The sequence below is a fragment of the Panthera uncia genome, assembly GCF_023721935.1.
Source record: "Panthera uncia isolate 11264 chromosome B2 unlocalized genomic scaffold, Puncia_PCG_1.0 HiC_scaffold_24, whole genome shotgun sequence".
NCBI lineage: Eukaryota > Metazoa > Chordata > Mammalia > Carnivora > Felidae > Panthera > Panthera uncia.
This window is the reverse complement of record NW_026057580.1, coordinates 12733888-12748224: the sequence shown is the minus strand read 5'-3', so window position 1 is coordinate 12748224 and position 14337 is coordinate 12733888. Positions and strand designations below refer to the sequence as shown.

At 57.1% G+C, this 14337-nt stretch overlaps 1 protein-coding gene across 1 annotated transcript; it reads left to right on the top strand.

The window, feature by feature from the left end:
* Positions 1-420: 420 nt before the first annotated feature.
* AARS2 (alanyl-tRNA synthetase 2, mitochondrial) lies at positions 421-13070 on the top strand. The gene is made up of 22 exons (XM_049652773.1): positions 421-679; positions 1947-2138; positions 2675-2820; positions 3047-3214; positions 3766-3910; positions 5931-6076; positions 6284-6392; positions 6733-6771; positions 6875-6986; positions 7482-7615; positions 8049-8193; positions 8481-8653; positions 8817-8930; positions 9020-9160; positions 9772-9909; positions 9985-10094; positions 10248-10356; positions 10659-10781; positions 11001-11111; positions 11686-11769; positions 11883-11993; positions 12364-13070. Exons 1-22 carry the CDS (start codon positions 437-439, stop codon positions 12526-12528), a joined length of 2958 nt encoding a protein of 985 aa, XP_049508730.1. The 5' UTR covers positions 421-436; the 3' UTR covers positions 12529-13070.
* The last annotated feature ends 1267 nt before the right edge of the window (positions 13071-14337 follow it).

Here is a 14337-nt window from a genome sequence, read left to right as displayed (position 1 = left end):
ACACACACATATGTGCGCGCGCGCACACACACGTTGAATCCAAGCCTGTTCACTGCAACTCCAGTTGTAACCTTGCAAAATTAATAAACATGACAATTACTACTATGATATAGATTTCTGGAGAGCACGGATTTTGAAGGATTTTGTTGGGACTAATATATCCTTAAGAGCCTAAAACAATGCCTGGCACTAGTAGCTTCTAAATGAATATTTGTTTAATGACGAATGAATTAAAGGCCTACTATGTGCCAGGCAGCTGTGGAGCTAGGCCTACTGCTGACGTCCCCTTCCCAATCACTTCTACCCGGGCGGCAGAGGCTGCCTTGAGTCCTCCTACCGCCAGGGGCCGCTGTACAAAGAGCGCGGCTTCCTTTCCATGCCACCTTCTATCCCCGCGGCGTCCCTTGACCCCGTGAAGTTACTGCCCCGAGTTAAGATGGCGGCGTCGATGGCAGCTGCAGTTCGGCGACTGCGGCGGGCCTTTCGAAGGTCGCCTCTGTGGGGTGGCCTCAGCCGTCGGCCGTTCTCATCCGAGCCCCCTCCAGCCTCGGCCACGGCCGTTCGGGACGCCTTCCTGAGCTTCTTTCGGGACCGCCACGGCCACCGACTGGTGCCGTCCGCCTCCGTGCGGCCCCGCGGCGACCCCAGTTTGCTTTTCGTCAATGCGGGCATGAACCAGGTGGGGGCTGAGCCACCCTGAGCGGGGGCGGAGTTAGTGATTTTTTTCCGGGGAGAAAGGCGCTGCGGGATTGGGCAAAAGAAGCGAGGGGCGGAGCTCTTGGCTTTGGAGGAAAGGGCCGTTTGTTGTTAGGCTAAGTCGTTGGGGGCACAAGTTAGGGCCTGGGGAGGGCCCGACCTCGGAGCTTGGGTTGGGATTTAGTTTTAGGTACAAGAATGGAGAGTGTGGAGTTCTCTGGGGGCAGACTGGTGGGGGAAGTCTGGCTTCATTTATTCATGCTGTAAATAAAGGTAACTAATTCGTTAAATAAACGTTTGTTGAGCACATTTTATGTGCTAGACTGTATTCTCTAAGCTTTTGACTTTGAGCACCACTTACCCTCTCTAGATTTGTCTTCACCTGTAAAATGAGCAAGGAGGGGGGAATCGGTTAACCGTAGAGACTTTTTTTTTTTTAAGTTTATTTTTATTTTGAGAGAGATAGAGCAAGTGGGGAGGGGCAGAGAGAGAGGGAGACAGAATCCCAAGAAGGCTTGGGACGCCTGGGTGGCTCAGTCGGTTGGGCGTCCGACTTCGGCCCAGGTCATGATCTCGCAGTTGGTGAGTTCGAGCCCCGCGTCGGGCTCTGTGCTGACAGCTCAGAGCCTGGAGCCTGCTTCACATTCTGTGTCTCCCTCTCTCTCTGCCCCTTCCCTGCTCATGCTATGTCTCTCTCTGCCTCAAAAATAAGTAAACATTAAAAAAAAAAAAAAAAGAATCCCAAGCAGGCTCCATGCTGTCAGCGCAGAGGCTGATGCAGGGCTTGAACTTACAAACCGTGAGATCATGACCTGAGCTAAAATCAAGAGTCAGAAGCTTAGCCGACTGAGCCACCCAAGCACCCCAAATGTAGAGGCTATTAAATGCTGAGTTTGTGAGGCATGCCCAGTGCCCTGTGGTCTTGGTTTTATACTGAAGTTATTGAGTGTGGTTTAAAGAAGCTGACATGAAGGATGAAGCCATTCAGTGCCCTGTTTCCCGCCACCAACATAGTCCTCCTTCTTTTACCTTGCCTAATTTACTAGCAGAGTATCTCTGTTTCCTGATCTATTTACCTCTTGTCTGCTCCACACACATCAGAGATGGGTGCCTCCAGGCTTCCAGATTGCCCCTTAGCCAAGGCCACACCGCACTCTTGGGGGCACAGTCAGCCTTCACTCTGAACACCCCACTCCCCACTTCTCCCATCTACGGAGGGAGTGAGAACTGGGACCTTCGTGTGTTTCCAGTTCAAGCCAATCTTCCTGGGCACCGTGGATCCACGAAGCGAAATGGCAGGCTTCCGACGTGTGGCCAACAGCCAGAAATGTGTGAGGGCTGGAGGACGCCACAACGACCTGGAGGATGTGGGCCGAGATCTTTCCCATCACACCTTCTTTGAGATGCTTGGCAATTGGGCTTTTGGGGGTGAATATTTTAAGGTGAGTCTCCAGGAAGCCCTAGAGTTAGAAAAAAAGGTCAGTGGTCAACCAAGAAGGGGCTCAAGAGGAGTCCTGTCTCCACTCCCAAGCCCTGCTTGGACAGGGCTCATACTACACAGGAAGGCAAAGTGCTAGATGAACAAGTATGATGAGACTGTGTCTCACTTCCCTAATTGGATTGTAAGTGTGAGGGCCAGGACTGTGCCTCCTGCCTAATGGCTGGTTGGTAATCGTTCAATGAATAAATGGTCAGGCAAATACTAAAATGCAGGAGTTAGAAATCATCCCAGGTTAGGGTGGAAAGACAACTTCATGGAGAGAGTGGGACTTGAAGGAAAGGATCTAAAGGAGGGGTGAAGTTTTCTGGACAGGAAAAAAACTCAAGCAGAAATGGTCATGGTTTGTTCTGGAAACAAGGAGGGCAGTGGAATTTTGTGTTAAGCTGAGGGCTGAACTCATGTGGCTTGATTGGTGCTTCAGCGGGGCCCTCTTCTCACCATTCTCCTCCTCCCACCCCATGTGGGTTTCCCCTGCAGGAGGAGGCTTGCCGCATGGCCTGGGAACTGCTGACTCAGGTCTACGGGATCCCTGAAGACAGGCTCTGGGTCTCCTACTTCGGTGGTGACCCCAAGGCAGGGCTGGACCCAGACCTGGAGAGCAGGGACATCTGGCTCAGCTTAGGGTAAGTCTGCCTCTGCCCCTTGTGTCCACTTCCAGAGGGCAAGAGGACTGGCAAATGGAGAGTACCAGCATCAGTCATCAGAGTCTTAGCATCTGGTCCCAGAAACAGATTGGGGTCAGCCCTGTTTCTCCTCTTGCTGAGCTTGGTGGAGAGGCTCTCATGGCAGAGAGGGTTCTGGCTTCCAGGTTTGTCTGTCTCCCTACCACCCGCCTGGCTTTCTTGTCAGGGTGTGTGCCAGTCATGTGCTTTCCTTTGGACCACAAGAGAACTTCTGGGAAATGGGGAACACTGGCCCCTGTGGGCCCTGCACGGAGATCCACTATGACCTGGCTGGGAGAGGGGGAGCCCCCCAGCTGGTGGAGCTGTGGAATCTGGTCTTCATTCAACACAACAGGTAATGGGGTGCTGAAGCAGAAGGAAAATCCCTGGCCAGAAGTGGGCAAGGTGGCGTTCAGGAGACTTTGATCCATTTCTTATAAAAAAAAAAAAAACACCTAAATGGTGTTTACTGTGTGCCAGGTACATTTCTAAGCACTTTTCAGGTAATAACTGATTTAACCCTAGTCTTTGCTCGTGACACTTTCAACTAGTCACTGCTGTCCGCCGGCTTCTGTTCTCTCATCACTGGATGACACGGAGCCTGGTGGTCTCTAAGATTTTCTCCCAGCCTTGACATGTCTCTTTCCCAGGGCAAAGCATTCTATCCCAGAAAGGGGATGTGTGGGTCCAGGCAAGGGCCCAAGCAGGGGTGAGGGTGGAGATCACCCTTTATGAGAAAGTACAGGACCCAAGGCCATCACTGTCTGCCTTTGTGGGAGAGGGGTGGATACCGCCTTCTGGTTCCTCCCACTGTCAGCCCCTCCTCGTTCCTCCGCTGCACTTGGGCATCTGCCTCACCCCAGTAATCCCATGTGGGGCCTCACCTTGCACACCTTCCCTGGCCAGAGAGGCAGATGGAAGCCTGCAGCCCCTGCCCCAGCGGCACGTGGACACGGGAATGGGCCTGGAAAGGCTGGTGGCCGTGCTGCAAGGCACGCGCTCCACTTACGACACTGATCTCTTCTCCCCGCTGCTTGACGCCATTCAGCAGGTGAGCCGGCCTCTTCCCTTCCAGAAGCTGGCGCTTTGTTGAGAACTCCGAGTATTCCTGCATGTGGAAACCTTGCCCAGCCAAGGATAGCAGGGTCAAACAAGAGGCTGGGATTTCTATTTATTACCAGATATTGCTCCCAAATCCTTGCTTCCTTCGCATCTTCAAAAAATAGGTGTTTAGTGCCTACTTTGTGTGTAGTCCTTTGTGCTTAGTAGAGGAGATTACGTTGTAGCCTAAGAGGTAAATAAGTAAGTGTATTAGAGAACAAGATGGCAGACTTGAACCAGATTGCAGATTGTGACCAGGCAGTAAACATGGATGATAGTAACTGTGGTGGGGGCAGGGGGGACGGTGGAGAGGAATCTTAGATGAAGTGTTTGGGGAAGGCTCACCAAGGAGGTGATCTCTGAGCTGGAACCTGAAAGAGGAGGAGCCAGACACAAGAAGCTCATTCCAGGCCGAGGGGATGGCCGGTACCAAGGCCCTGAGGCAGGAAAGGAACCCAAAGGTGGCCTAGAGCTAGCCAGAGTAGAATCACCTGGGATGTAGCTGGAGAATGTGTGACTGCGCTTTTGTTGTGTAACAAAGCACCTAATACTTTGTAGTTTACAATAACAACCATTTATTTAGCATATGAGTCTGTGAGCTAGCCATGGTGGCTGGGCTCTGTTGTGTCAACCTTTTGGTCTTCTGTGAGTTCATTCATACACCTATAGGTAGCTGCTAGGCAGCTGTAGTTCAAGGACTGGCTGGCTGGCTGTTTGGGGCAACGGGGGTGACCAGGCTGTGTGTCTGTCAAGCAGCAGGCTAGCTTAGGGTTGTTCCCATCCCAAGGCAGCAAGGTTCCAAGAAGGAGAACAGAAGCACACCAGGTCTCTTGAGGCTTAGGCTCAGGACAGTGTCCTTTCCACCTCATTCTGTTGGCCAAAGCAAGTCGCAAGGCTAGCCTAGGTTCAAGGGATAGAGAAATAGATTCTATCCTTGGATGGGAAGCAGCTGTGGTCTCGTTGTAAAGTGGCAAGCACACTGAAGAGGGAAGGATTGTGGCCATTTTTGCAAACAATCTACCATAGAAAGGAAGGCAGAAGTCCAACCTTCTGGGCCCTTGAAGTCCAAAGTGGGGCTCTTATTATGCTAAGTGTAGTGAAAAGGGTTCTGCGTGGGGGAGGGGCACGATCTGATTGACACTTTTAAAGGCCCCTCTTGTTGCTGCATGAAGGATGAGCTGGAGGGAGACCTAGGAGAAGCTAAGAAGCCAATTGGGAGGCTGTTTCGTAGTAAAGGGAGGAGACAGGAGGGCATGGTTGAGGCTGGTAGCTGTGGAAGTGGAGAAAAGTAATTGATTTGAAAGATCTCACAAAGGCAGGACAGAGCAAAAGTCCCCAGTGACAGACTGGATGAGGAAGGGAAATAAAAACCAAGGCTTGCTCTCTAGTTTTTGACTTGAGCAGTGTGGTGAATGGCAGGACTGTTAATTGAGGGGAGGAAGCTCAGGGAAGAGACAGGTTTAGAGCTGGATGAATCAGCCATCTGCTTTGGAGCACTTACACATAGGCACAGCTTACACCTCCCTCCCTGCCCCCCATAAAGGCTGGAGAAGTGGGTGTGGGCAGTGGAGGCAGGCCGGTGCAAATCTCAGATCTGCTCCTGATGCGTTGTGTGGCCTCGTGCCACTTAGCTCCTCAGAGCCTCAGTTTCCTCTTTAAAGCGAGACTAGTAATACCTCCCAGAGCAGGATGTTTTGGATATTAGGCAACGCTTCGTTCAAGCACCCTCCCCGTTCTGATGGTAGAAATTCAGTAAATGATCACAGCTGTGATTGTTGTGAGTGCTGAATGTGGCCCTGGGAGGGCAGGGACTGACTCCCTTTTATGTTTGAAGCTTCTCCGACCAGATCATTCCAGATGTGATCAGCTTTAGGGGTGAGGGCAGATGCTCTAGAGATGATGAAGGGCACCCCACCCGGACCACATCAGGCAGGACCAGCAGCCATGTCTCCTTGTCTCTCGCTCTCCAGGGTTGCGGGGTGCCCCCTTACTTGGGTCGGGTAGGAGCAGCAGACGAGGGGCGCACAGACATGGCATACCGCGTTGTGGCTGATCACATCCGCACACTCAGCGTCTGCATCGCCGACGGTGTCTGCCCCGGAATGTCGGGTGCCCCGTGAGTCTGGCAGGGGCTACACAGAGAGGCAGGGGCTGCGAGGGCGGGGGGTGGGGGGTGTTGCAGGGGAGAGGTGGGTCAGGAGGAGTGGGGGGAGGGAGAGGGCTCTGAGATGAGAGCACCCGCTCTGAACCTCGTCCTCCCCACTCTCCATACTGCTGACCAAGGGTTGCAGGCGGTTCTCATCTGGCTTCTGAACCCCTCTAGGTTGGTGCTTCGTCGGATCCTTCGTCGAGCTGTGCGGTTCTCTACAGAGGTGTTGCGGGCACCACCTGGCTTCCTAGGCAGCCTGGTGCCTGTAGTGGTGGAGACGCTGGTGAGGGCAGAACTTATTCTTCTGGGCTTCCCCGGGTGCTCAGGAAGCTTGCCACTGAGCCTAGACGGTGCCCTCAGCCTAGGCTCCCTACCCTAAATGGCCAGCCCCAGGTCTTGTCAGGCTGAGAAAGCTAAGACTGAATCCAAAAAGCAGGGAGCCCTCAGGAGGCCTCCCTGCCCTGGCTTCTGAGCCTCTGAGTTTGGGACCCCCTTCTGTCCGTATTCCCTGTTTGAGTCTGCCATCCATCAGCCGGAGCTGAGCTTCCAAGGCAGGTGTCCTCAGGGAGGTCCAGGGTGGGGAGGTTGCCTTTCACACCTTCTCAGCCCTCTGCCTCCCCCAGGGAGATGCTTATCCAGAACTGCGGAAGCACTCAGCCCAGGTACTGGCTTTGGATGGGGAGGGAGGGGCCAACAAGAGAGGGGTGGAGAGCGGCTCTCCCTTCCAGAAGGCCCAGCTCCAGTCCCGCCCTGCCCCCTGTTCAGATAGTCAACCTGGTGTCAGAGGACGAGGCAGCCTTCCTGGCCTCCCTGCAGCGGGGTCGGCACATCATCGATCAGACCCTGAGGCGCCTGGGGCCTTCTGATTTGTTCCCTGGTGAGTGAGCGGCCTGGCCAAGGTGTGAGGGGCTCACTCAGGTGAACCAAGGCAGGAAGAGGACAGAGCTCTGAGGCAGGCGTGTGCCTAGCATGCAGACCCTCCTCCCCATGTCCCTCTCCCTGCACTGTCTCCAACACCCACATCTCTCTGTGGTGGGACACCACCCTCCTTCTCCCCACTTCCCCTCTGTCCAGCTGGCCCTGCCACCAGTCTCTGCTTTCCAAGGCCGGCTTCATCCCGAGAATGAGCTTCCCTTCTCCTCTGATGGCAGATGACAAGGGAGTCTCCTGGGCTGCCCTCGGCTCTGGCCTTTGAGCCTAAAGCCTGACCCCTCTCCTGGACCTACCGGGTGTAGGGAGAGGACACTTGTGCTTGGTACCTGGTGGCTGTTGTGTCGTCGGAAAAGCCCTGGCCCTTATTTCTCCCTCACTTCTTCCCCTTCAGTCCATCCTGCCCTCCCCTCTGAACACCCTTTGTCTTCCTTCTTCAAAGCTGAAGTGGCCTGGTCCTTATCGCTGTCTGGGAACCTGGGGCTCCCCCTGGACCTGGTAGAGCTGATGCTGGAGGAGAAGGGGGTGCAGCTGGACTCTGCTGGGCTGGCGCGGCTGGCCCAGGAGGAGGCCCAGGTACACGCTGGGGCACCCCTGCCCAGGCTTCTGTTGGGACAGTCCCTTTCCCAGCCCTGAGTTCCTGGGGGAGGAGCTGCAGCTATTGAGGGAAACAGGAGATGGGGTCTGTCCCCTCACCTCAGGCCCCACCCACAGCCTGTAGAGGAGAACTCTAATACAGTGGACTGAACAGAACCAGGAATGGGGAGAGGCCAGCACAGCATCCTAGAGAGGGGAGCGGTGGGTGAAGGGGGCCTCATCCTGAGACCCTGCATGACGGGTGGTTCACCAGCCAGCCCAGGGTCTCTAGCAGCCAGCCAAGCCCCGAGGGCTTATTCCAGAGGGGCTGCAGAGTCCACACAGCTGTGTGGCAGGGGCAGGGCTCTGTGGAGGCTCAGGTCCCACTGCACTGTCCGTGTACCCCTTCCCTATGCATGCGCCCGTCCTGCAGCACCGGTCACGGCAGGCCGAGCCAGCTCAGGAGCGGGGACTGCAGCTGAATGTCCACGCACTGGGGGAGCTGCAGCGCCGAGGCGTGCCCCCAACTGACGACAGTCCCAAGTACAGCTACTCTCTTCGACCCAGCGGGGGTTATGGTGAGAGGCTGGACTGAGGCTGGTGGCCAACAAGCGTCCCTGGCGGTTTCTGGGAGGGACAGAGGGACATCTGTGAGGGTTGCTACCAGCCCTATACGTTTCATGGGGGGCGGGGGTGGGGGGGGGTGGGGAGGGCGGCGAGGGGGTTATAGCCACCAGGGGTCGCTGTGGCCCCTGAAAGTGCCCCTCCACCAGCTACATGCCCATTGGCTTCAAGTAAGGTACAGACCAACGGCCCAGGGCCCACACCCCTGCCCAGCACTGATAACCATTCTTCTTCCTGGCAGAGTTTGGCACCTGCGAGGCGCAGGTGCTCCAGCTGTATACAGAGGACGGGACAGCTGTGGCCTCTGTGGGGAAAGGCCAGCGTTGTGGCCTTCTCTTGGACAAAACCAACTTCTATGCTGAACAGGGCGGTCAGGCTTCAGACCGAGGCTACCTGGTGCGGGTGGGGCAGGAGGTGAGCCCCCATACACAGACACACACACACACACACACACACACACACACACACACAGACAAGTTAATTTCTGCAGAAGGCAGACCCGACCTGGGAAGGGAGCCAAGGGGAGGGAAAAGCTACAAGCAGTTGTATCAGTGCCTTGGCCCCTGCCCTTCCCCAGGATGTACTGTTCCCAGTGCCCCGGGCCCAGGTCTGTGGAGGCTTCATCCTGCACGAGGCTGTGGCCCCTGAGGGCCTGAAGGTTGGGGACCAGGTGCAGCTACATGTAGATGAGGTAAGGCCCCAAGCCCTGATATTTAGAATATCCTGCAGCCTCTTGACTCTCCCTACCCCCCAGGATTCTGGGTGACAAAAGTGTTTCAGGCCTGGCGTCTAGGCTGCATGGAGAAGCACACGGCCACCCACCTGTTGAACTGGGCACTCCGGCAGACCCTGGGCCCCGGCACGGAGCAGCAAGGTTCCCATCTCAACCCTGAGCGGCTGCGCTTTGATGTGGCCACCCAGGTGAGGAAGACAGAAAGGCTTAAAAAGAGGTAGTTTGGTGGCTTGGGGGGGGGGGGGGGCGGTGGGAGGGGGAGTTTGGCCAGTCCAAGGAACTAGGCTCCCTGTCGCTCAGTCACTGTGAGGCCGTGAGGGACGTCTTCATCTCGGCATCCTGCACCAGCGAGGGGTCAGGTTAGATAGCCTCTGAAGCCTCCGGCCACCCAGCTTCCTTGTTCCCGCTGTCACCCAAGACATTCTTGCTCAAGCAGAGCTGCCCTCCCTTCTCTGTCACCCTTCCTTCCTCGCACATCTAGCTCTGTCCTTGCACCTGCGTCTACCCCATCCTGTGTTTCTCTTCCATTAGGCTGGCCCTTGTGGTGAGCTCCCTCGGTACAGAACAGCATTTTCTGTTACATCAATTTTTAGTGCCTGATGAGAGGCCTGCAATTCCCAACAGCTTTCTAAGGAAAAGAACTGTCTACTCCACAAAGGTTGATTGAGCGCCTGCTCGGTGCTAGCCACTGTCTGAGAACCTGAGGAGAATCAGTGAACACGGACTGCTTCTTACTGCTTTGGTTACAGGCACGCAGCTGACTGCCTGTCGGTCTATCCATTTCCCCCTACCCCACCAGGCTCCACTGACCCCAGAGCAGCTCCGGGCAGTGGAGGGCACGGTGCAGGAGGCCGTGGGGCAGGATGAGGCCGTGTATATGGAGGAGGTGGCCCTGGCACGCACCACCCACGTCCCTGGCCTGCGCTTTCTGGATGAGGTGAGTTGGGGAGGCCCCTTGGTGAGACTGCCTGCCCCTCACGGGCTGGTGAACAGACTGGTCCCCTCTCCTCAGGTATACCCAGACCCTGTGCGGGTGGTGTCAGTGGGGGTGCCCGTGGCCGAGGCGCTGGACCTCGCCTCCCAGGCTGCGCTGCAGACCTCTGTGGAGCTGTGCTGTGGGACGTGAGTCACTCTTTTTGGCCTGCCCCAACCCGGGGTCCGAGATCCTCACCCTTCTTTGGTCTTTGGAGCCACCAGCACCCGGGTTGGAGCTTAGGTTGCTCCTTTCCGTCCCACCATGCCCCTTGACTTCCTTCTCCCTCCCTCTGCCCACAGGCACCTGCTGCGCACAGGGGCTGTAGGGGACCTGGTCATCGTTGGGGAGCGCCAGCTCTCCAGGGGCACCACCCGCCTGCTGGCCGTCACTGGGGAGCAGGCCCAGCAGGTTGGCACGCCGGCAGGGTCCAGGAGGCCACCGGATTTGGACGGGGGGGGGGGGGGGGGGGGGGGTGGAAGGAGCACACACGGCCGAAACTCTCAGGCTGGGGGATGCCAGCAGCAGAACCAGTGTTCATACATGTGTGCTGCCAACAGCTGGCATCTGTTGTGATTATTTGGTGCCTGGACTGGGCCTGATTGTTCAGTATTTCTGTCTTGGCCCTGACTAGCAGTGGGTCGAGAGCCCCCCTGTCCTGGGGAGGTGACAGCAAGCCGAGCAGCCCTGAGCATCCCGTTCCCTCCTGGCAGGCCCGAGAGGTGGGCCAGGCTCTGGCCCAGGAGGTAGGAGCCGCGGCAGAACGGCTGAGTCGGGGCAGCCAGGATGTGGTGGAAGCTCAGCGACTATCCAAGGACATGGGACGACTCACTGATGTGAGGGTCACTGCTGCCGCGGAGCTGTTCCCCACTCTCTCCTGGCCCTCTTCCCCATGCCTCGGTCTCTCCCCCAATTCCTCTGGGACTCCTGCTGGCCTAGATATTTGTTGTTTGTCTGCAGGGTGGGATGTGGTGGGTGTGATCTCTTCCTTGCACTGCTGGCTCCTGGCTCTGAGACTGGGAGGGGCGCGGCTGATGTACTGTTTGTGGCCTTAGGCTGTGGACACTGCGGTGATGCCCCAGTGGCAGCGGCGGGAGCTGCAGGCCACGCTGAAAGTGCTGCAGCGACGTGCCAACACTGCCATCCGGAAGCTAGAAACGGGGCAGGTGAGAGGAGGTTCGGCTGTACCCGTGGGGGCAGGTACCCGACACACTTGGCGAGGGGCAGAGGCACTCCAGCATGCACATGGAGAAGCTTCGCGACTTGGCATGGCGCCTGACGCAGGGGGTGGGGTGCAGCTCCTCTCTCTCCTGCCAGCTGGGTGCCATCACCAGGCCATTTCCCCCACTTCTTTCTCTGCCAAACCGTGTCTGTCCTTCAACTCCCAAGTCTGGCTCAGACTCGCCCTCTAGGAAGCCGACTGACTTGATTACGCCTTTCAGCCCCCAGTGCCACTTGACCGTGGATCTGCCTTCCTCCCACCCCCTTTCGTCCATCTGTGCTCCAGCCTTAGTCCTTCACCTTCAGTGGCCTATTTGTAGGGGCCTGGAGCTGTGGTGAAAGGGACGAGGTGAGGGACGAGAGGAAGGACACAGGCCATTTGAGGCAGAGCCCCTGGCACCTCTCCTCCAAGCCAAAGACCTTTGCTGGCGGAGGGGATTTCTGGACGGGGGTTCGGTTCGGAAGTGGGGCCCGGCTGCCTTCCACCCTGATCCCCGTGCCGTCCTTCCTGCCCTGCAGGCTGCACAGAAAACCCAGGAGCTGCTGCGGCGGCATTCGGAGGGGCCCCTGATTGTGGACACAGTCTCCACTGAGTCCCTCTCCGTGAGTGTGGGGGCTGGGGGTGGCCCCACGGTCTGGGGAGGGGAAGGTCCTGGCTGGGAGGTAGCTGGGGGTCCAGAGAGCTGTGGGCTCACTGTCTGCCCTTCCCTGCCCAGGTGCTGGTGAAGGTGGTACGGCAGCTGTGTGAGCGGGCGCCTCGCACGTCTGTGCTACTGCTCAGCCCCCAGCCGCTGGGGCACGTGCTGTGTGCCTGTCAGGTGGCCCAGGTGAGGGAAGGAGGAGAGCAGCCCCGCCCACCCATCCTGGTCCAGCTCTCCAGTTGCACACCTTTGACTCCTCCAAGGCTGGGTAGAGGTGATCTAGGAGGACACCCCAGGACGGGGACAGGGCCGTCTCCTCCCTAACCACAGCCCCCCACCAGAGAAGGCACCGTGGGGGTCCCTAATTATGACCATCCAGGCCACACATCCCTTGCAAACAAGTAGCAGACATTCAGTAACCTCCACACACTTTCCCAGCCGCGTGCTCTCCTGTCTCCCGACTAATCACTGTGATGCCACTCTCAAGGGGTAGATGGAGTGAGCGCTGGTGGGGAGGGCTGCTCTGCATCACTGCCCCTTCTCTCTTGGTTCCCAGGGTACCACACCAGCCTTCACAGCAGAGGCCTGGGCACTGGCGGTATGCAGCCACATGGGGGGCAAGGCCTGGGGCTCTCAAGTGGTGGCTCAGGGCACCGGAACGACGGCTGACCTGGAAGCTGCCCTCAGGACAGCCCGAGCCTACGCCCTCAACCAGCTCTGAGCCGGGCTCGCCAGGGACTCACATAGACTGGACAGACTGCCGACGGGCCAGTGCCAGGAACCCTTGAAGGAGCCAGCAGAACCTCCCGGGAGGCTGAAGCAAAGGACTAAAGACTGGAGGCCAAGCAGCTGAGCCCTAGGGGGCTGCCTCAGGCCAGGCCCCGTGAGGACACGAGGAGTTGGGGTTCTGGAAGGCAGAAGTGGGCTCAGAGACACACCCCCACTGGATGAATGTGAAGCCATGGACTGTCTTGGCTGTGATTGCTCATCAACAAGTATTTCACTGCAGCCAGGAAGTTCCAGAAGTTCTTCTGCTTAAAAAAGAACAGCTTTCCCCTCCCAGCAACCTGGTATGGGTGCTCTATCACCCAGCTGATCCCTCACACTGGATCGAACAGTCACCCATCATCCAAATCAGAACCATCCTCATCGCCACGGGTGTTCAACAGGTTTTCCATGCCAGCCTGGGCACCCACAAAGGCCTCGCTGGCCACCAAGATCCAGAACTGTCTTATGAAAGTCATTACAGCAGGGCACACCCTCTCTGGTGTCACTTGTGTCATTAACAGTGACTTCACATTTTAGCGAAGGCCCTGGTGATTTGTTGAGAAAATGCGCAGCAGGCTCTGGTCAGTTGCTGAGAATGTGGTGAGCCAAAGGGACAACTTCCTGCACTTGCGGAGCTTCCGTCTAGTAGCGAGATAGACGATAAAGAGAAGGAAGAGGATGTAAGGCAGTGATGAGGTCTGCAGAGAAAGCGGGACAGGGATCAGGAGGGTGGGGGTGACTGCTCTTTCCCCCGGAGGTGGCATCTGAGGGGAGGGTATGAGCCAGGAGGGTCTCTGAGGGAAGAGCGCTCCAGGCTGAGGACTTCAGCCGGTTCAGGGGCCCTGAGGGGGAGCTGAGCAGGCACCGTGAGCTGGGAGAGTGGCAGGTGATGGGGTCTGTAGAGAGCAGGGGCCAGAGCACCTGCCCCTGAGCCTGCGCTGAAGCTGAGAACCGGCCGCTCAGAGCAGGAGGAAGCCCTGCTTCCCTAACAGAATGAATCCACTCAGGGCCAAGCCAGAGTTCTACCTCTGTTACCAAATCTCTGCTGCTGGATGAAGGAAAGGACCTCAGGGGGCCCATCTTCAAGTCAAAGGCTCCCTGGTGACTGAGTTCCAGGGCCATTTAGTTAAAATTATTAGCGCAGAGGCTGCTTCCTGCATGATCTCTCATTCTAATTGCGGCCCTGGTGAGAGGGCTTGCAAAGGACCGGTTCCTGCCCGGGATTCCGGGATTCCACTGAGCCCTGACAGCTTTCAGCCCTGCGGAGTGGCAAAGCTTTACCTCCGCATCTCGTAGCCACCCTTCGGCGGTGCTCACTGAAGGCCCGGCTGTCTACGCGTGCACATCAGGGTGAGGGAGTCATGGCACGGTTTTATGATGGATTAACTGAGCTTCTAAGATGTTAACTTACCCATGGTAACACACTAGGAATCGCGACACCTGAAAGTCAAAGCTAAGCCACCTCCGTGTGAAACTTCCCACCATCCTGGTTGCCTCTCCCCTCCTGAAGGACAGTTTTTCTTACTAGCCAGTCCCCTGAAGTTGGTCATTCCTGCCCATCATAAGCACCACATCCTGTCACCCGGGGCTGGGGGGGGCGGGGAGAGGGGGCTGGGTGGCGATAAAGTTTAGGGCTGCGTGAAGGAGCGCTGTGGAGACCTGGAACCTTACTGTCTGGTGCCTTCCAGTAACCCCTGCTGGCGCCCTTCCACCTCCACATCTTCCAGAAGAGACTGCTGATGCGTTTCCCGAACTGTCTTTC

Bases quoted from the DNA above. Each gene is read 5' to 3' on its own strand.
- AARS2 (XM_049652773.1), top strand. From the start codon at position 437: ATGGCGGCGTCGATGGCAGCTGCAGTTCGGCGACTGCGGCGGGCCTTT. The intron at 8,194-8,480 runs GTGAGAGGCTGG...TCTTCCTGGCAG, and splicing joins TCGACCCAGCGGGGGTTATG to AGTTTGGCACCTGCGAGGCG. The intron at 11,994-12,363 runs GTGAGGGAAGGA...CTTGGTTCCCAG, and splicing joins GTGCCTGTCAGGTGGCCCAG to GGTACCACACCAGCCTTCAC.